Source organism: Rhodamnia argentea, chromosome 4 (assembly GCF_020921035.1).
Source record: "Rhodamnia argentea isolate NSW1041297 chromosome 4, ASM2092103v1, whole genome shotgun sequence".
Taxonomy (NCBI): Eukaryota; Viridiplantae; Streptophyta; class Magnoliopsida; order Myrtales; family Myrtaceae; genus Rhodamnia; species Rhodamnia argentea.
In genome coordinates, this window is record NC_063153.1 from 18,549,736 (window position 1) to 18,570,831 (window position 21,096).

At 40.8% G+C, this 21,096-nt stretch overlaps 3 protein-coding genes across 7 annotated transcripts; 1 reads left to right on the plus strand and 2 right to left on the minus strand.

The window, feature by feature from the left end:
• The first annotated feature begins 221 nt into the window (after nucleotides 1-221).
• Nucleotides 222-12,503, plus strand: LOC115744532 (DNA repair protein XRCC3 homolog). 4 transcript variants are annotated; one of them, XR_007198007.1, is made up of 4 exons: nucleotides 222-1,232; nucleotides 7,241-7,295; nucleotides 7,376-7,394; nucleotides 12,478-12,503. XR_007198007.1 is itself a non-coding variant. In XM_048277014.1 (2 exons), exon 1 carries the CDS (start codon nucleotides 308-310, stop codon nucleotides 1,190-1,192), a length of 885 nt encoding a protein of 294 aa, XP_048132971.1. In that variant the 5' UTR covers nucleotides 222-307; the 3' UTR covers nucleotides 1,193-1,232; nucleotides 2,192-2,312. The 4 variants fall into 4 exon arrangements, 2 of the variants coding, with proteins under 2 accessions (XP_048132971.1, XP_048132972.1); XR_007198008.1 differs by lacking the exons at nucleotides 7,376-7,394; nucleotides 12,478-12,503 and adding an exon at nucleotides 2,306-2,461 and having other exon boundaries at nucleotides 7,241-7,310; XM_048277014.1 differs by lacking the exons at nucleotides 7,241-7,295; nucleotides 7,376-7,394; nucleotides 12,478-12,503 and adding an exon at nucleotides 2,192-2,312.
• On the minus strand, nucleotides 7,014-14,368 carry LOC115744529 (glutamate receptor 2.7-like). 2 transcript variants are annotated; one of them, XM_048277013.1, is made up of 5 exons: nucleotides 14,285-14,368; nucleotides 9,051-10,381; nucleotides 8,201-8,513; nucleotides 7,683-8,071; nucleotides 7,014-7,596 (listed from the first exon to the last, which is right to left on the minus strand). In XM_048277013.1, exons 1-5 carry the CDS (start codon nucleotides 14,313-14,315, stop codon nucleotides 7,234-7,236), a joined length of 2,427 nt encoding a protein of 808 aa, XP_048132970.1. In that variant the 5' UTR covers nucleotides 14,316-14,368; the 3' UTR covers nucleotides 7,014-7,233. The 2 variants fall into 2 exon arrangements, with proteins under 2 accessions (XP_048132970.1, XP_030535614.2); XM_030679754.2 differs by lacking the exon at nucleotides 14,285-14,368 and adding an exon at nucleotides 10,471-10,512.
• A 1,784-nt stretch (nucleotides 14,369-16,152) lies between these two features.
• Nucleotides 16,153-20,287, minus strand: LOC115744528 (glutamate receptor 2.7-like). The gene is made up of 5 exons (XM_030679752.2): nucleotides 19,849-20,287; nucleotides 18,264-19,597; nucleotides 17,425-17,737; nucleotides 16,907-17,295; nucleotides 16,153-16,802 (listed from the first exon to the last, which is right to left on the minus strand). The coding sequence occupies exons 1-5, from the start codon at nucleotides 20,150-20,152 to the stop codon at nucleotides 16,440-16,442; spliced, it is 2,703 nt and encodes a 900-aa protein (XP_030535612.2). The 5' UTR covers nucleotides 20,153-20,287; the 3' UTR covers nucleotides 16,153-16,439.
• Nucleotides 20,288-21,096: the final 809 nt, after the last annotated feature.

Here is a 21,096-nt window from a genome sequence, read left to right on the forward strand (position 1 = left end):
AAAAAGGGCAACTTTTCATATTTTTTACAGTCAAAACTTAAGAATTACCGAAGTTTCAAAAAATTCATAAGAGAATTGTACCTAAGTCTTCGTGCTAATATTTGTACTTTATAAAAATCTAAATTTGCTAGACTGAAAAAAAAAAAATTAAGTGCCTATGGTTCGAAATTCTGATTAATTTGATTCATATGTCATGTTTAAATTAATCAAAATATGTCAGCTATCGCGCCAATAATGCCTTCCCTGTTCGTTCTCTTCTCAATCTCACCATTTTTGCTTTAATTTCCATGAAATTACTGCCAAAGCAATGAAACCGGAGAACCTCCTCGTCCGTCCCCGGCCCACCCAGAAGTGCACCACGGGTTGCCCCGTCCTCGACCGCTGCCTCGGTGGCGGCATCCCCTGCCGCTCCGTCACCGAGATCGTCGCCGAGAGCGGTTGCGGAAAGACCCAGCTTTGCCTCCAGCTCCTCCTCTCCGCCCAGCTCCCGCCCTCTCACGGCGGCCTTTCCGCCTCCTCCCTCTACCTCCACTCCGAATTCCCCTTCCCTTCCCGCCGTCTCCACCAGCTCTCTCGCGCCCGTCCATTCGACCCCCGCCACGACCACGACCCTTTGGAGTATATCTTTGTGCACCCTCTGCACTCCGCGGACCACCTGCTTGACGCAATGCCCAAGATGGAATCTTTCGTGGAGAACTTCAAAAGCCAGTTCCCGATTCGGCTTATTGTTATCGATTCGATAGCGGCTTTGTTCCGGTCGGAGTTCGACAATAACCCGCTTGATCTCAAACGGAGGTCGTCTATGTTTTTCAAGATCTCGGGAAAACTGAAGTTGTTAGCTGAGAAGTTTGATCTCGCAGTTGTGGTGACGAATCAGGTGGTTGATTTGGTCGCTCCCAATGAGGGGATTAACGGACTGAGGATTGGGAACTTGGGGTGCTTGGATTCATCCGGGAGACGGGTTTGTGCTGCGCTGGGTCTGGCGTGGGCGAATTGCGTGAACTCGAGGCTGTTTTTGTCTAGGGATAAAGAGATTGTTAGTACAGTGAATGGCGCGAGGGATGAGTGTGGCTGTGAACTGATGCATTGCAGAACAAGGAGAAAACTCCATTTGCTTTTTGCGCCTCACATCCCTGATACATCTTGTGAATTTGTGATTACCAGAGAGGGAATTTCTGGGGTTTGCATATAACTCATGGTCTCTATCTATACAGTCTGAGCTTCTGCCAGAGGTAAAACTGACACAATTGGTCAGACTTTACTATACTGAAGTGGAAAATGAAATTACTTGCTTTGATCCTTTTTACCAATTGAAGTGTATTCGGGTGTCTATTGGTCTCTTAAGAATGACGACAACATTCTCAGTTTGATGAGTTGTCGACCAAACATTGGTTTGATTTACTTTATTGTCGTCCATCATTTATAGTTCACAAACCGATTGACATATTCTGTGCCCTGATCCATGCTTTCATAGTTTTCTAGTTTTGAGTAACTATCGTCTCTCATAGTGAATATGAGACATTTTAACCAGGTTTTGTGGCCTAATATGAAGTCATCCGGATAAATTAAGTGGATAGAATCATAGAACATTGAAAAAATAACTCTTCTTTGAATAGAACTGAATAGACTAAATGAGGAATTCACCTTCAAGGAGTTGAACAGAGATAATAACAACTATCCAGGTAAAATAACAAAAAGCCAAAAGGGTGTGAGTTTGTCATGATAGGAGAGTGCATTGAGGGCGCACTTCCCTTTGAAGTTCTTCTACTGACGTCACAAATCGTTACTCATTGATCTTGTTGTCTATCTTACTGCCATTTTTGCGTTGATCTCGTCCCCCCCCTCTCTCTCTCTCTCTCTCTCTCTCTCTCCTGCTGCACATATGGGTGGACAATGGATTGACACTGTTTATAAGTTATAAGGCTTCTTAATATTTATTATGGGGAATGGCATCTAAACCATGAGCAGTCGATAGAGAGCTCTAATCTCTAGTATCTCTTTAACTATCGTGAATTCCGAATTTAAGTCATCTTTTCATTGCAAATTGTGAATATGTCGAGCAATTGCTGCCGTTAGTAAAAGATTCTTGTAATGACATCTTGCCTTTACTTGGATTAGTTTTGATATGTTGCATTTTTTTTTTTACTTCCTAATGGTTTTCCATGACTTTGTCTTCTCCTCTTAAGTTCAGACTGGGCTGAGTTCTTGCTCTGTAATTCTCAGGTTCTAAGCAAGTGGTGCATTTATTGTCTAAAGTTGGCCAAGGGAAGTGGGAATTAAATCATTTGTCTCTGCCAATCTGCAGAGATGGAGAAAATCGAAATGAACGATAGTGGGTATCTGATGATTGGCAAAGGAACACGAATGATTCAATTCCCACTACCCTCGGCCAACTTTTGACAACAAATGGAGATGGAGAAAATCAAAACAAATGATATTGGGTGTCTGCTCCTTTTTCCTGGTAAGACTTGCATCGTAAATTCATGCATTGTATTTGTGAAATCTTGAGAGATGATTCTGCTTAGACAAAAGCTGGTATTCATGTTAAGGGTGCCCAAAAGGATTTTTTAATAGGCCAAACAAATAGCATTTTGAGTAGCCGATTTGGATGCTTCTTTCTTGTCTCGGTTGGCAATGGTTTGGCTACTCATATTAACAAGAGATGTGCCCGCGTGGTTAATCTTTCAGAGAGAGGTTTTATTCAGCTAAGAATGGTGGATTCCATTTTGCCGCAGCACCTTTAGAATTGGCGGTGGCTTTGAATTACAATTTATCAATTTTGTTCGGAGTTGCATTGACTGTGGAGGTACTTGCAGAAATTTCTGCTTTTTGTTGTCCTAACTATCTCAGTTTGAGCAAGAAGAGGAATGTACTGTTATGCTTTGTCTGTAAACCAAACGTGTTGTGTTGCAGTATGAATAAGATTGCCTTTCACTGTTCCAACTGACTTGCCATTTCTGAGATTGTTAGGGCTTTACCCGCTGGATTGGTCTTGTAGGCTTTTTGCCTGGAACTATGCATAAAATTCTCTTGTTAGATTGGTCTCTTTTCACTAAAATGAAACCACCCTTGTCTTTTCTTATATGAAATTACCAACATTAATTTGAGCGACTAACTAATTTTTTTTTGCAATTGAATTACTACCTGGTTTTAGGTTGCCTAGTCTTAGACAACAAAAAATATTTTCATGGACGACAAAACATTTTTCGTTCATTCATTTTTATGAGAGATGCAAGCTATAGTTTTTAGGAAAATACTTTCCAAATAATCTATTTTCCGTGAAACAAATCGAGCCTTATTTGATTGTTTGAAAATTTCCAACCTTTTTAATAACTTATATTTATTTGCATAATCGACGAACTTTTAAATTTACCAACTCATATAAAATTACCAACCTTAATTAAAGTGACTTACCGATTTGTCTCCTATTAGGTTACCAACTTGCCTCACCAATTTTATTTCAGTCACTTGCTTAATGTCTTTTTTGTGGTTGTAAATTACTAACTATTCTAATAACTTACTAACATTTATGTGCATAATCAATCAATTTTTTAAATTGACCAACTATAAAATTAAATTACCAACCTTTATGTGAGCGATCTACTAATTTTATTCCTAGGCAAAATGGCGTAAATGGTCTATGAACTTTTACCCAATATGTAATATGGTCCCTAAACTTTTAATTTGACCAATATGATTTTTGAACTTTAATCTAATGTGCAATTTGATCCCCGAACTTTTAATTTGATCAATATAATCCATGAACTTTTGGAGCATGTTTAAGTTAGTCCCCGAACTTGAATAAATGGAAGGGCCATATTAAACATCTTCCTACAATTCAGAGACTAAGTTGAACATGTTTCAAAAGTTTAAGGATTGTATTAGTTAAATTAAAAGTTCATGGGCCACATTGCACGTTAGATTCAAGTTCGGAGATCACATTGGTCAAATAAAAATTTTAGGGACTACATTACATATTGAGTCAGAGTTTATGGACTATTTGTGTCATTATTGCCTATTCCTATTAAGTTACCAACTAGCTTGGTGTTACCATATTTATTTGAGTGATCTACCAATGTTTATTGAGTGGCTTGTAGATTATTATAAGCAACATCAACAATACCCTACTTTTTTTTTTAGCACAGTACAATGCCCCTACTTTTAATACTAGTTTGTTATGCAAAGCTAAGTAAGCACAGAAAAAATAAAATAATCTTAGTGAGAAATAAATGCAGAATTACACCTGATATAAAGGAAAGATCGAGGAGATGTTTCCCTATAGTCAAGGTGAAATATAATCGTTCGAATCGGAGACTCATTCAAGTGTTTCCTTACCCTAATTACACCCAAATAAGCCGCACAAAAATTGACCAAGAGATCGCAAGAGTTTCTCACTTCCTTAATTGCTCTTGACGGCTCTACGGAGCTCTCCCTCGAGTTCGGCTTAACGTTAGAGCCAAATAGTTCAAGAGATCATTTTTGATTTGGTCCATGCGTGTGACATCCCTTGTCCCACATTGCTTAGGAGGGGAGTCTTGGGCTAGTTTATATGGTTATGGGCCCTCTTGATTTGCAAGACGCGTTTTCCGAGGGTTGTATAGGCGGCCCTAGGAAGAACAAAACCGTGAGGATTGTGTCCAAAGCGGACAATATCTTTCAAGTGACACGGTGGTGGGCCTAGGCCATTACAGTGCGTGTCTAGACATCCCCCGAAAAGGACCGGCTGTCTGAAATCTTCTTAGCCAAAATCTGCTTTACTATCTAACCCAAAAACAATTCTTGGCTTCTTTTAAAAAATTCCAAAATGAGGAAACAAATCAATAATAAAAAATACCTCTTCCAAATGCACTAACCAATCTCCATGGACCGTTTGAAATTTGATTTAAATGAATTTAAATTGATACAGGATGAAAAAAAAGTTCAATCTGAATTTGGAGTGTACATGAGGGACTTGTGAACTGAAATTTATTTCGGCAAGCCAAAGGATTCAGTGAAATTGAGTTCAACATATAGAGCTCGCTTTCCAGTATTTTCGAGACGTTTTTACGTGCGCTCATGCTGCGAAATCTCTATCCATCCCAATTAAATCATCCATGCTAAGTAATAAATAGCTTAAGTGGACGGAGAAGGACTTGCAAACTACCAATTTGTACTGCAAGTGGTATGCTCTCCCTAGGCTCGTCTTCACTGCCAAACTTGAGGCCCACTTGGGACCACCCATTAAAACTTAGGCATGACTTGCTTGCTTGTCTGAGCTCTGGAACGTAAAATTCGAGGGTATTCTCTAGAACAAAGGAAAAAAAAAATATTTTTCTCAACTTAAGGGAGTGATGGTGGGGAATATAGACTCCACTTCATCTTCGGATGGCTACTGTCAAGTAGGGTCGTATAGTAGCGTCTCGCATCTGGGGTGATTCATCGAAATTTCGGCTTCTGCGTTGTCGATATATGCTTCACACAGTATCTTTGAACCAACTTGTTGGCGACGTACCCTGATTCAAAGACACTATACTCTCTCTAGGCTTGTCTTCGCTGCCAAACTTGAGACCCACTAGGGACCACTCATTAAAACTCAGGCATGACTTTGCAAGTGCTTGCAAAGGTTTCAGCATTTGGTCATCTTAATAGTTGTGAAAACAAGTGATCGAAGAATAAAATACACATAATAAGAGAGTAGTTCGGACATCGCATATGCTTGGTTCTGTAGATATGATCTATATTCATGGGGAGAGTAGCACAAGATCAAGCGGCACAACGGAGATTACAACCCTATTCGAGTCATTCAAATACTGTTAATATTTTCCAGCCCTCAATTACACTCAATAACTCACATAATATTTAGCCATATAACTATTGAACGAAATAACCTATCTATTTCATGAAGGAATTAACAAATCTTACTACAAGATTTAATCGGCTTTCAACACATATATTCTTGGCGAAACTCCACGGACCAAACCCATGAAGATAATCCACTGCCAAGCGCTCGGTGAAAGGCTGCTTGAACCAATTTTTGTGGCCAAAATGTCCTTGAATTCATTCCAGACGTTAGCAAAACTCAGATTGGAGAAGAATTTGGTCCATGGCTTCCTTTTATTGGAACTATGTTCCTATTTATTTTTGTTTCGATTTGGTTCGGGGCTTTCTTACCATGGAAAATCACATAGTTCCCTCATGGGGAGTTAGCCACACCCACGAATGATATAAATACTATCGTTGCTTTAGCTTTACGCACGTCAGTAGCATATTTCTATGCAGGTCTTAACAAAAAAGGGTTAAGTTATTTCAGTAAATACATTCAACTAACTCCAATCCTTTTACCCATTAACATCTCAGAAGATTTCACAAAACCTTTATTACTTAGTTTTCCACTTTTTGGAAATATGGTTCTATAAAAGAAACCCAGCTGCCAATATATAAGAAAATCCAAGTTGAGCGAATTAATGTTCAACTCAAAGCCCATGTTGGAATTTCCAGTTTGAGAAGGAAGACTCCAATTAGTATACTGAAATTTGCCGTGTGCTTCAACAAACTTGTATGCCAATTACGAGGTTCAAGATTGACTTTCCTTTATTGATCATCACTTCAACAGAGAACAATTCGGTATTTTTCTGCATACTTTGTTTGAGTCGGTTTCGTCGGATGGGCTCATGCTCGAGACATATTATAACACTAATTGTCTTAGTTTGAGTGGAATGAAAATTGTACTGTTACGACTAATTTGTGTGTATCCAAAACGTGATTGTTGCAGTATAAATAAGATTTGACTGTCACTTTACACTGCTCCAACTGATTTGCCATTTGAGATTGTCAAGGCCTTACCCCCACTGGATTGGTCTTGTAGCCGATCACTCTTAAATGTTTACTAAATAGAAACCGACCCTTATTTTTTTTCCCCCCTAGAAATCAACCCTTAGTTGAAACGATAATACAGTAAGGATATGTTCTCGTCATTTCTTTTGCCCCTGTATTGAGAAAAATAAAGTAATGGCATATGCAAGAACATTGGCAATTCTTACGGTTAATTTTACGGATGTAGTTAAAAAAGAGCAGAAGGTATAAGAGGGACATATTATAATTCAAACATCTTCAAAGTTCTAACAAGACTTCATTCTTCATCCCTACAGCTAAGAAATCCTAACAAGCTTCAAAGTTCCTGGTCTGTTGCCACATAGAAGCACCATGATATTGAGGGTATATACATCAGTTGAGGACATCACACTTTCTTCTGATTCAATAGGAATATCTTCTGATGTGTTTAGAACTGATTCTTCTTGATGGGATGTCACTAACTGGCGAGAACTTCTCTTCAACAGGTTTATCAGCAACCTCATGTTGCTGCGAATTTGTTGATTCTTTCTTCAAATATTTGCAGGATACTATCGCAGCTACAGATGAAGTGATGGCTGTGATAAGGAAGAGACCGCGGAAGCTGTATAAGTCGAGTCTAGCCACTTTTGTTGCAGAATCTTGATTTCTGAGTAAAGAATGATTTTGAAACCAATTTTGGCTTATCAAGTTGAGTTTTCCCTCTTCTCTCATTTGTGCTATTGCTGCAGAAATGTCAGGGACTAAAGGGTCACCCTTAGGAAAAGCCTGCATAAAAGGGGACCTAAGAATCATTAATTGGATCGATCCGAAAGTACTTACTCAACAGGATAGAGAAAAAGAAAGACTCTTACAAAGCCAAATCCTTTGGTGCTGTAGTATGAAGGCTCAACCATGGTGTATTCAGCAGAGTACTTGGAAATGAAGAGATTTACATAAGGAATTTCATCAATAATTGCTGACACACCACCTTTTCGGCTTTCATATCTCAGAGCATTCGCATAATCTTCAACCTTTTTCAAAGGATAAAAAGAGTGCTTTTTGAAGGGTAGATTGATCAGGAATGTCTGACCTGCTGGACTGTTGACAGGGAAACCGATAGATTCGCCCTTTGGCAAGGACTGAAGCTGATGAACTGTCAGCATTGAGCTCAGGTTTGCTGTGTAACTGGATGTTAATATTAGAACTACAAACAACCATACAATTACCACAACTTTGGACAAGTTGCTGGTTAATTTTTCCCCTGCAAATCATGAGATTACAACTTAGCTTCATACTATATCAAGCCACACCATTCTTGTACAGCAGGGTGTAAATATCTGAGAGATAATGGTCCAATTGAACATTGAAAACATATGGAGAGAGTTCGTACTTTGTGCAAAAAAGAGTGTCGAGAACGAATACCACATCACTATTCCAATTTGTTGAGCTAATGGTCCTTCGAATTCATCGTTGTCATTGTGCTCAATTGTCCACACCACCCATCCAGTGAAGATGAAGAAAGCTCCTACGACTAACCATAGATCCGCTGTGAGAGGCTGGATGAATATCCACATGTTTGTGCTTCGTGACGTCTCAATTGGCACAATCATCCCCACTCCAGTTTCTGTGAAAGGGATTGTGAAGTCCACATACAACGATCTATTTGCCATGATGGTTATGTCACCCACGGCTGCATCATATTGCTGGTACTTATTCCCAGGGACCCAAAAGAACTGATCAGTACATATCATAAACAATTCATAAAAGCAAACAAGCACATGCACATGGGCACTTCCTTCAGCCTGCATAACTCAATTTCTTTGTTGACATTCTTTTTCTCTCGACATGTATAGAGTAGTCGAGTTGTTCCAGGAATCAAAACCTTGATAGCCAAGAGCTATCAGGCGAAAGAAATTTGGCTCCAAGAAGAAGTAATTTTTGCATGCACAATTATGTAAATAGAATTATCTTGCCTGGTCTCATATCACTGCTCCATCTCGGGTGCCCACTATTTCCGATAATAACATGTAAAAGAATCAAGAAAAGGGAAGAATGGACGGACTCCAAGATTTATCAACTAACTTGTATCTTTTGTTCAATGAATGAAAGTCATGTTTATGTACTTGGATGTGCTGTTTGTTGGTGTCATTCATGCATGGAAGCAGAGCATGTCATTTTGCGGCTGCACACACTCGAAAAACAGACAATCCTCAAGGTATACTAGGTTTATTCAAGATCACCTGACGGTAAACGCGGTATATGAGATCATTATAGTAGCTTGCAGCCATCAATATGTCCGAATCTGTAAACGGGATGAAGTCAAATTTTACTTCATAGGGCAACATATCGGTTGCAGCCTTGAACACATCTATGCAAAATCCTGTTACCATTGTCGCATTTGTCACCGGATCGAATTCCACTCCCACCAATTCTTTAAATCCTACTTTAATTGGAACTCCGATTCTCAATCTCTTCCCAGACTTGGGCATAATCCGTTGAACTTTCGGTATAGCCAAGGATGATCCAGGCCATCGAATAGAGCCCATTTCTCTCACAGAGGGTGATTGAGTTGCAGCAGTAGACCTATTTAGCCCCGTCGTTATCCCATCAAATTGGGTCCAAAATCCGATTCGCTTGACTCTTCCAAAAACATTCACTATTTCAAATGCTTCCGGTGGTTGCAGCTGTCCATTCTTAAGTTGAATTTCCCCACTTAAACCAGTGAACTTGCCATGCAGAATTTTGCGGACTAGATCGGATCCTGTCGGTCTCGTTGGAATGGCAGTCAGATGAGCAAGCTTATTTGCAGAATCATTCTTCTCTACAGAAGTTGTAGGACCTAAATGATGCACTGCTGTGGCTAAAGCCCAGACAGAATCATACGCCCATAAGCAATATACATTTACTTGAGGAATTTGATGATGCTGGTATGTGAAAAAGCTGTGCCTCCACTTCAATGAGAAGTTGCGAAGCAGCTCTGAGGGTGGAATATAAGGTCTAAGTCCTACGACTCCTTGCATCGAGTCTAAAACCGACTGATCCATCGCAGTCAGCTCGTTTACTATCCCATCAGTCACAAGCCAACCATAGCCAGTAGTCATCATTCCCAACTCATTAACCTTCAAGAAAAACCGAGATGCGAGGGAAGCAGACATGTGGACAATGAATATATTGGCAGACAGAGCCATCAGTTTATACAGTTGGGCTTCGACATATATGTCCCCGGCTTGCGGTGGAATGACAGTTCGACGCGCTACTCGAGCATTGCCTTCTTCTAATGCGAGAAGAAGATTGGGTATGATTCCGTTTCCATAGGAACTGTCCTCATGTACCATAACCAATTCTCTCCACCCGAATTCTTGAACAAGAGCAGCAATGGCTTCGACCTGGAAGTTATCATTAGTTGTCATTCGGATGAAGTTTGGATTTTTATATTGGGACAAGAAAGGGCTACTAGCAGAAAAGGAGATGATAGGCACTGTATCTCCCAATTCAGCCAGAAGCTCGGCTTCTTCAGATGTTTGTGGGCCTATCAGTGCGTCGACCTTTTTATTCTCCAAAAGCTCCACAGCTGCTCCAATGGCAATAGACAGATCAACTCGTCAACTTGAGCGCGGTTGCATGCAAATAATGACAAGCGGAAAATCGACCGGAACTCACCTGAAGATAGAGCTTTGAGAGGCTGTCCCATGGAGTTCCTAGGATGCAAAATCAGACGGTTAAAGTGTGAGGCCGGGGCATTCAAGTCAGAGATGGCCATGGTCATGCATTGTCGGGCCATCTTCCCAACCGGCGTTTCCATGTCAAGAATCACTCCAACATGAATATGACGACGACGAAGATGACTGTTTTGCGCCATCGATCGACCGATGGAATTGAAGGCCGCGTGTAACATAGCCAACAAAATAAAGATGCGCACCAATCTCTCCATCTATATTGTCAGCTGCAGATGTCCTCAAAGTTTGGAGCTAATATCTCCAGCAAGTATTCTCGATGGTGGTGGTGTTAGTAATAGTACGCCGTCTTCTGAAAGTCAAGTCTTAAGTCTCCAGCAAGTATTCTTCGAAATTTCTGCGGCCAAATGGGAAAGAACTGAACAAATTTCTTCTCAGCTTCCGTGCAATTCGAGGGACGTTGACAGCATGGGTTTGCACACCAGTCACTGTCTTGATGAATTTGTTCAGACCAATACATGATTTTCTTGTAGTTTTTTTCTGAAATCACGTCTCATATTAGGAAGTCTAGGAGCGGTATTACTTGCCAGTCCAATATATTCGGCCTTTTCCTTTTGACCGGTTCTTGTTTTTGTATCCTTATTTTATATTCCGTCAAAAATCCCATTTTGTAGCGGCTGCCGAGCTCCTTATTTATGTAAGAGCTATAAAAATTATAATACTATGTTCTGTGATATTCATGAATGCTCTAGAATATTACAAAGACTTGAATCTTTGGACTGTTGGAGATGGACTACTTCGTTGGTCTATGCAAGTATTTGGTTTCACTAATGAGTACTGTTTTAGATATGTCTCGCTGAGATTATCTGGACGACAAAGTCAAATCAAATTATCGAGCAAGATTTGATACTCAGCAGTCAACAAATCGATAATTCTTTCCCAAGAGACTTTTCGCCACTGGATCAAAAAAGCCAAAACTTACAACCATCCAGACGTCTGTCGCATTTCAGTTCAAAGGCAAAAGATTGTGAGGGCACGGTGCCTTATGGGAACCGTAGAAATACCCCTAGGGCAGCGATGGCAAGAGATTGAGGGAAGACATCACAGTAATCAAGCTGTATTTCACAGTCGAGAGCATCCGAATATTCAAAGATAAGAGAGAATAGAAAGTTTCTGATTTCTTTAAATAATCTTTCAAGCTTCATCTTGGCCATTGAAAGTCTTGTATGTATGGGTCGAAGCATCCGGTCTCAGCAGACCTACAAAATGTTATGCTCAGGCTGCTTTTCCTCAAGCAGAAAAGGGAGATTTCCAGATAGAGGCTTCTACTTCGGTTAGCTGTCTTGACTCTCTGGGTGCCTTCACAAAAGAGGAAATACTGCTCTGGTTTTTTCAGGCTGCTTGCCATGGATTCGGACCTTGAAACTGGCTATTAGACTCTAATTTGAGTCCAGATCAAATTAGAAGAAGAAAGAAATCAATCTTAGTTTGAAATGATGAAACATTAAGGATATGTCGCCCTTAGTTGCTCCTTTCTCATCATTTTATTTTTGCCAGTGTAGTAACGAAACTAACGCAATAAAAGTGCAGACATAAATAATAATATAGGCATTTCTTATGGTTAATTTTGCAGAAGCATTTCTAATAGAGCAGAAGGTACAGGGACATATTCTCATTTCAAACATCTTCAAAGTTGTAACAAGACTCCACTCTTCATCCCTACAGCTAAAAATCCCAAGAGTTTCAAAGTCCCTGATATGTTGCCACATATAAGCATACCATGATATTGAGGGGTTGATACATCAGTTGAGGACATCACACTTGCTTCTGATTCAATAGGAATGGCTTCTGATGGGTCCGGGACTGGCTCTTCTTGATGGCATGTCACGAACTGTTGGGAACTTCACTTCTTCAGGTTGATCAGCAACCTCATGTTGTTGTGCAGTTATTGGCTCTTTCTTCCTAGATTTACAGGATACTGTCATGGCTACAGTTGAAGTGATGCCTGTGATAAGGAAGAGACCGCAAAAGCTGTATAAATCAAGTCTAGCAACTTTTGTTGCAGAATCCTGATTTGTGAATAAGGAATGATTTTGAAACCAATTTTGGCTTATCGAGTAGAGTGTTCCATTTTCTCTCAGTTTCACTATTGATGCAGAAATGTCAGAGACTAAAGGTGAACCCTTAGGGAAAGCCTGCATAAAATGGCCTAAGAATCATTTATTGGATCAATCACAATATATTCTCTCAAGTGTGTAGAGGAAAGAAAGAAAGAAAAGAAAAGAAGAAAGAGACTTACAAAGCCAAATCCATTGGTGCTGTAGTAGGAGGGCTCAACCATGGTGTATTGAGCAGAGTACTTGGAAAGAAAGAGCTCTACATAAGGCATTTCATCAATAATTGCTGAGACACCACCATTTCGGCTTCCATCTCTCAGAGCATTTGCATAATCTTCAAGCGATTTCAAAGGGTGAAAAGAGGGGTTTTCGAAGGGTAGATTGATCAGAACTGTCTGATCAGCTGGACTATTGGAAGGGAGCCTGACCGATTCGCCCTTTGGCAAGGACTGAAGCTCATGAACTGTTTGCATTGAGCTCAGGTTTTCAGTGTAACTGGATGTTAATATTAGAACTACAAAAAGCCATACAATCACCACAACTTTGGACAAGTTGCTGATTAATTTTTCGCCTGCAAATCATGAGATTACAATTTAGCTTCATACAATATCGAGTCGCACTGTTACTGTACAGCAGGGTGTAAAAATCTGAGAGATAATGGTCCGCTTGAACATTGAGAACATATAGAGAGAGTTCATACTTTGTGCAAAAACCATTGTCGAGAACGAATACCAAATCGCTGTCCCAATTTGATGAGCTAATGGTCCCTTAAACTCATCGTCGTTGTTGTGCTCAATTATCCACATCACCCATCCTGTGAAGACAAAGAAAGAGCCTATGGCTAACCATAGATCCACCATGAGAGGCTGGCGAAATATCCACATGTTTGTGCTTCGGGACGCCTCAATAGGCACAATCATCCCTACTCCAGTTTCTGTGAAAGGCATTGTGAAGTCCACAAGCAACGATCTATTTGCTGTGATGGTTATATCACCCACCGCTGCATCATAACGCTAGCATATATTCCAGGACCCAAAAGAAATGGTAGGTACATATCTTAAACAACATATATAAGCACACAAGCGCATACTGTTTCAAATACACTTTGGCACATCACTCAATTTTCTTCATGCGCGCGCGTGTGTATATATATTCAGGAATGAACACCTTCATAGCCATGATCCAGACTACGCTTAATATAGTGCTAACTACTGTCCAAGAGTTATCATGTGAAAGAATTTTGGCTCCACCGAAGTCATAATTTTTTGCATGCATCTTTGTAAACAGAAATTCTTCTTGCCTGGTCTGATATCACTGCTGCAACCTGCCTGGCTATTGTTTCCGCATTAGAACATGTAAAAGAATCACGAAAAGGCAAGAATGGATGGACTACAAGTTTTATCAATTAATTTTAACCTCTTTTGCTCAATTAATAAAATCTCATGTTTATGTACTTGGATGTGCTTTTTATCTGGGGTTATTCCTGCATGGAAGCAGAGCATGTCATTTTTCGGCTGCACACACATGAAAAGCAGACAATCCTCAAGGTATACTAGGTTTATTCAAGATCACCTGACGGTAAACGTGGTATATGAGATCATTATAGTAGCTTGCAGCCATCAATATAGATGAAACGGGGTGCATGCAAACAATGACAGAGTCGGAGAATCGACCGGAACTCACCTGAAGATAGAGCCTTAAGAGGCTGTCCCATGGAACTTCTAGGATGCAGAATCACCTTCAGGTGATGGTTAACGTGCAAAGCCGGGGCATTCAAGTCGGAGATGGCCATGGTCATGCATTGTCGGGCCATCTTCCCAACCGGTGACTCCATATCGAGAATCACTCCAGCATGAATGTGCTGAAGATGAAGATGATTGCTTTGAGCCATCGACCAACCGACCGAATTGAAGACTTGTAACATAGCGTACAAAATAAACATGCACGCTAATGTCTCCATCTTTATTGTCAGCTACAAATTTCATCAAAATTTGGCGCTTGATGTCTCCAGCAGGTATTCTCGATGGTGGTGGTGTTAGTACGCCATCTTCTGAAAATCAAGTCCCAAGTATCTAGCAAGTACTCTTCGAAGGTGCTGCGGCCAGATGGGAGAGAATCGGACAAATTTCTTCTCAGCCTCCGTGCAATTAGAGGGATGTTAACAGCATGTGTTTCCACACCGGTCACTGTCCGAATGAATTTGTCCGGACCAATACATGATTTTCTTGTAGTTTTTTCTGAAATCGGGTCGTATATTAGGAAGTCTAGGAGTGGTATTACTTGCCTGCTACGTAGCACCAATATCAATATCCAACACACAACACGTCGACACATCACTTCTAAAAAATAGAAATTTTCGACATGTTAGGACACGTTACGTGTTAAATATATATTTTCATTTATAATAAGATAAATTTTTTTTTCATTGTTTATAAAAATGGTGAATTTATTTAAAAAGGTGTTATGTTAAAAAAGAAATTTTCTATCATGGGTAATTTCATAATTTGATCACAGCCAGCCTAGAAAATAAAAATAACAAAATAAAAAGGAAATTAAATCAATTGGATGCTTTCGAAAGTGACTGGACCCGAAACGAATGAGAGAGAGAGAGAGAGAGAGAGAGAGAGAGAGTTAATATGTGAGCGTGAAGGAATGAGGAGGAGGTGAGGATTTGATCACACGGCGAAGGTTTAGATTTCGGGAGGAGAAGGAGCGTGGAGCGTTGGATGGAGGTGGTTATCAATGGTAGAGAACAAAAACATCATTGGAATCCTCGTGAAGCGAGCGTTGGATGGAGTGTGACTAGATCCGCAGTGGGACTGCACCTCTGCCCTCTGAACGCTCTCTCTCCTCTTCCCCCCTCTACCTATTGAGAGGATCTTGCACTCACGTCTCTCTGTCTCTTTCTCTCTCTCTCACTCCTTCCCTTCCCCACTCCGACCTACCTTTCAAGAAATCCGTCCTCCTCCGCTCTATCCCTCTCCTAAAAGACCCTCGATGCGCTCTTGGTCATCGAAGACGTGGATAGGATGGCCGGCGGCGGCCCCACTGTCTCCGACGCCGTGCGGGAGGCGTACTGCTCCGTCGCCGTGGACGGTGGAAGACATCACAGTAATCTTGCTGTATTTCACAGTCGAGAGTATCCGAATATTCAAAGATAAGAGAGAATAGAAAGTTTCTGATTCCTTTAAATAATCTTCCAAGCTTCATCTTAGCCGTCAAAAGTCTTGTATGTACGGGTGGAAGGACCCGCTCTCAGCAGACCTACAAAACGTTATGCTCAGGCAGCTTTCTCCTAAGCAGAAAAGGGAGATTTCCAAATAGAGGCTTCTACTTCGGTTAGCTGTCTCGACTCTCTGGGTGCTTGCACAAAAGAGGAAATACTGCTCTTGTTTTTTCAGGCTGCTTGCCGTGGCTTCGGACCTTGAAACTGGCTATTAGACTCTAATTTGAGTCCAGATCAAATTAGAAGAGGAAAGAAATCAATCTTAGTTTGAAATGATGAAACATTAAGGATATGTCGCCCTTAGTTGCTCGTTTCTCATCATCTTATTTTTGCCAGTGTAGTAACGAAACTAAAGCAATAAAAGTGCAGACATAAATAATAATATTGGCATTTCTTATGGTTGATTTTGCAGAAGTATTTCAGATAGAGCAGACGGTACAGGGACATATTCTCATTTCAAACATCTTCAAAGTTCTAACAAGACTCCCACTCTTCATCCCTACAGCTAAAAATCCTAAGGGTTTCAAAGTCCATGGTATGTTGCCTCATATAAGCATACCATGATATTGAGGGGTTGATACAACAGTTGAGGACATCACACTTTCTTCTGATTCAATAGGAATGCCTTCTGATATGTCTGGGACTGGCTCTTCTTGATGGCATGTCACAAACTGGTGGGAACTTCACTTCTCCAGGTTGATCAGCAACCTCATGTTTTTGTGCAGTTATTGACTCTTTCTTCCTAGATTTACAGGATACTATCATGGCTACAGTCGAAGTGATGCCTGTGATAAGGAAGAGACCGCGAAAGCTGTATAAATCAAGTCTAGCAACTTTTGTTGCAGAATCTTGATTTGTGAATAAGGAATGATTATTAAAATAATTTTGGCTTATCGAGTAAAGTTTTCCATTTTCTCTCAATTTCGCTATTGCTGCAGAAAAGTCAGCGACTAAAGGTGACCCCTTGGGGAAAGCCTGCATAAAATGGCCTAAGAATCATTTATTGGATCAATCCCAATATATTCTCTCAAGTGTGTAGAGGAAAAAAAGAAAGAAAAGAAAAGAAGAAAGAGACTTACGAAGCCAAATCCATTGGTGCTGTAGTAGGAGGGCTCAAACATGGTGTATTGATCAGAGTACTTGGAAAGAAAGAGCTTTACATAAGGAATTTCATCAATAATTGCTGACACACCACCATTTCGGCTTCCCTCTCTCAGAGCTTCTGCATAATCTTCAACCGTTCCCAAAGGGTGAAAAGAGGGGTTTTTGAAGGGTAGATTGATCAGCACTGTCTGATTAGCTGGACTATTGGAAGGGAGCCCGATTGATTCGCCCTTTGGCAAGGACCGAAGCTCATGAACTGTTTGCATTGAGCTCAGGTTTGCAGTGTAACTGGATGTCAATATTAGAACTACAAAAAGCCACACAATCACCACAACTTTGGACAAGTTGCTGATTAATTTTTCCCCTGCAAATCATGAGATTACAATTTAGCTTCTTCCAATATTGAGTCGCACTGTTACCGTACAGCAGGGTGTAAAAATCTGAGAGATAATGGTTTGCTTGAACATTGAGAACATATAGAGAGAGTTCGTACTTTGTGCAAAAACCATTGTTGAGAACGAATACCACATCGCCATCCCAATTTGATGAGCTAATGGTCCCTTAAACTCATCGTTGTTGTTGTGCTCAATTATCCACACCACCCATCCTGTGAAGACAAAGAAAGAGCCTATGGCTAACCATAGATCTACCGTGAGAGGCTGGAGAAATATCCACATGTTTGTGCTTCGGGATGTCTCAATAGGCACAATCATCCCTACTCCAGTTTCTGTGAAAGGCATTGTGAAGTCCACAAGCATCGATCTATTTGCTGTGATGGTTATATCACCCACCGCTGCATCATATTGCTAGCGCATATTCCAGGACCCAAAAGAAATGGTAAGTACACATCTTAAACAATGTATATAAGCACACAAGCACATCACTCAATTTTCTTTGTTAACATTCTTTCCCCCCTGCTATTTATATGAGTAATCGAGTTGTTTCAGGAATGAACACCTTGGCAGCCACGATCCAGATTATGCTTAATATAGTGCTAACTACCGTCCAAGAGTTATCATGTGAAAGAATTTTGGCTTCACGAAGTTGTAATTTTTTGCATGCATCTATGTAAACAGAAATTCATCTTGCCTGGCTATTGTTTCCGCATTAGAACATGTAAAAGAATCATGAAAAGGGAAGAGTGGATGGACTACAAGTTTTATCAATTAATTGTAACCTCTTTTGCTCAATGAATAAAATCTCATGTTTATGTCTTGGACGTGCTGTTTATCTGGTGTCATTCTTGCATGGAAGCAGAACATGTTATTTTGTGGTTGCCCGCACTTGAAAAAAAGACAATCTTCAAGGTATACTGGGTTCATTCAAGGTCACCTGAAGGTATACTTGGTATATCAGATTGTCATAATGGTTTCCGGCCACCACGCTCGACTTGTTGAACGGGACGAAGTCAAATTGTACTTCATAGGGCAGAATATCGATTGCAGCCTTGAACACGTCTACGCAAAAGCCTGTTACCGTTGCCGCCTTTGTCTCAGGATTGAATTCCACTCCCATCAATTCTTTAAAACCTGTTGGAATTGGAACTCCGATTCTCAATCTCTTCCCTGCCTTCGACACAATCTGTTGACTTTTTGGTATAGCCAAGGATGATCCAGGCCATCCAATAGAGCCCATTTTTCTCACAGAGGGTGATTGAGTTGCAACACTGGACCTATTTAGCCCTCGCGTTATCCCATTCAATTCGGTCCAAAACCCGATTCTCTTTACTCTTCCAGCAACATTCACTATTTCAAATGCTGGTGGTTGTTGCAGCTGTCCATTCTTAAGTTGAATTTCCCCACTTAAACCAGTGAACTTGCCACGTAGAATTGCGCGGACTAGATCGGATCCTGTTGGTCTCGTTGGAATGACAGCTTGATGAGCAAGCTTATTTGCAGGATCATTCTTCTGCATAGAAGTTATAGGACCTGGACCTAAATGATATGCTGCTTTGGCTAAAGCCCAGACAGAATCATATGCCCATAAACAATATACATTTACTTCAGGAATTTGATGATGCTGGTATGTGAAAAAGCTGTGCCTCCACTTCAATGAGAAGTTGCGAAGCCGCTCTGAGGGTGGAATATAAGGTCTAATTCCTACGACTCCTTGCATTGAGTCTAAAACCGACTGATCCATCGCAGCGAGCTCGTTTACTATCCCATCAGTCACAATCCAACCATAGCCTGTACTCATCATTCCCAACTCATTAACCTTCAAGAAAAACCGAGATGCGAGGGAAGCAGACATGTGGACAATGAATATATTGGCGGACAGAGCCATCAGTTTATACAGTTGGGCTTCAACATATATGTCCCTGGCTTGCGGTGGAATGACAGTTCGACGCGCTACTCGAGCATTGCCTTCTTCTAATGCGAGAAGAAGATCGGGTATAATTCCGTTTCCATAGGAACTGTCCTCGTGTATTATAACCAATTCTCTCCACCCGAATTCTTGAACAAGAGCAGCAATGGCACCGACCTGGGAGTTATCATTAGTTGTCATTCGGATAAAGTTTGGATTTTTTTCTCCGGACAAGAAAGGGCTACTGGCAGAGAAGGAGATGATAGGCACCCTATCTCCTAATTCTGCCAGAAGCTCGGCTTCTTCAGATGTTTGCGGGCCTATTAGTGCCTCAACTTTTTCATTCTCCAAAAGCTCCACAGCTGCTCCAAATGGCAGTAAACAGATCATTTGCAATCCCAAGCACTAGATGGCAAGTCTTCTCTCGTGTAGCTAAGCGTCTAGTAAAAAAAATGACAATATTTGCTAACTTATACAAAGCGTTAGTCGCCTTTTTACATACTAATATGTGATTGTGAACCTTATCATAATTTTCAGCACTGTGATTTGTTTTACTTAGTGGCAGAATGACTGTACAAAGAATGACAGCGGCCGAGAATCGACGAGAACTCACCTGAAGATAGAGCTTTGAGAGGATGTCCCATGGAATTTCTCGGATGAAGAATCAACTTCAGGTTATGGTTAATGTGCGAGGCCGAGGCATTCAAGTCAGAGATGGCCATGGCCATGCATTGTTGGGCCATCTCCCCAACTGGTGACTCCATATCAAGAATCACTCCAACATGAACGTGATGATCACGATGACGACTGTTTTGAGCCATGGAGCAATGGATGGGATCGAAGGTGTGTAACATCGCCAACAAAAAGAAGATGCGCGCCAATCTCTCCAACTCCATTGTCAGCTGCATGGTTCCCATAAGTTTGGAGCCTACTATCTCCAACGACTGTTCTTGATAATGGTGATGATTGTCGTTTTCTGAAAGAAGTCTTGCGTCTCCGGCAGTATTCTTCGAAAATATCTGAAGCCAAATGGGAAAGAGTTGATAAAAAATCTTCGAAGGCTCAGCTTCCAGGCAATTAGAGGTATGGTCAGAGTCATGTTTCAACTTTCCACACCCGTCAGTGTAACAATGGGTGAGTCTACGGTTGCCAGAAGGCATCGTGCCTCGAGGACTTTGTTGACCGGCTGAAGTCTTTTAAGCCGCGTTCGGCAACATTTCTGTTCACGAAAATAATTTTTTTCTATTTTTATTCTCTAAACTAATTTCTGAGCAGAATTACACAAAATTTCTATTCCCACAAGAGAAAAAGAATAGAAATGTGTTTGATACGACCATAAATAATAAAGCAAAAAAAGCATAGTAAACAAAGATATAGACAGGTAGGAGAGTAGTGAGCTAAACTCAGACTCTAGCAAGATTAATTTGGACAGTAGCAAGTATATTTATTCTTCATCACAGTAGAACGTAATAGAGTAGCAAGCACGACTCTATCGGATCAATAGAGCTAACATCAGTCACAGTTGACATTAACTCACATTTCAATATAAGAAGATGAAAATGAAAATCTGAATAAGAGATTTGCCATAGCAAGGAAGTGATTTTATTCAAATCATGTGTGAAAATTGAAAAGTCCGAGCCACTTCTTGTGCAGATTGGCGAGGTCCTCAATGGTCGACCGGTCGGCAGTGGTTGGTCAATTGCTGGTCGTCGGATTTTGGACGCTAGACACCAATACCCAGTCACCGGTTGGTTGACGATCATTGATCGGTCATCGGTGGTCGGTCGATTACCAAACACCGATCATTGGTGGTTGGCATAGGTTGGGCTTGTTTCTCTAAAATGACTTGTTTCTCTTTTTG

What these genes read in the sequence shown, in the direction of transcription:
- LOC115744529 (XM_048277013.1), bottom strand. Translation starts at nt 14,315, where the DNA reads ATGGGACAGCCTCTTAAGGCTCTATCTTCAG. An exon ending in TCTTAAGGCTCTATCTTCAG is followed by an intron (nt 10,382 to 14,284) that starts GTGAGTTCCGGT and finishes CCATTGGAGCAG; the next exon opens with CTGTGGAGCTTTTGGAGAAT. An exon ending in GCACCAAAGGATTTGGCTTT is followed by an intron (nt 7,597 to 7,682) that starts GTAAGAGTCTTT and finishes CCTTTTATGCAG; the next exon opens with GCTTTTCCTAAGGGTGACCC.
- LOC115744528 (XM_030679752.2), bottom strand. Translation starts at nt 20,152, where the DNA reads ATGGGAACCATGCAGCTGACAATGGAGTTGGAGAGATTGGCGCGCATC. An exon ending in TATACCAAGTATACCTTCAG is followed by an intron (nt 17,738 to 18,263) that starts GTGACCTTGAAT and finishes AATATGCGCTAG; the next exon opens with CAATATGATGCAGCGGTGGG. An exon ending in GCACCAATGGATTTGGCTTC is followed by an intron (nt 16,803 to 16,906) that starts GTAAGTCTCTTT and finishes CATTTTATGCAG; the next exon opens with GCTTTCCCCAAGGGGTCACC.
- LOC115744532 (XM_048277014.1), top strand. Translation starts at nt 308, where the DNA reads ATGAAACCGGAGAACCTCCTCGTCCGTCCCCGGCCCACCCAGAAGTGC.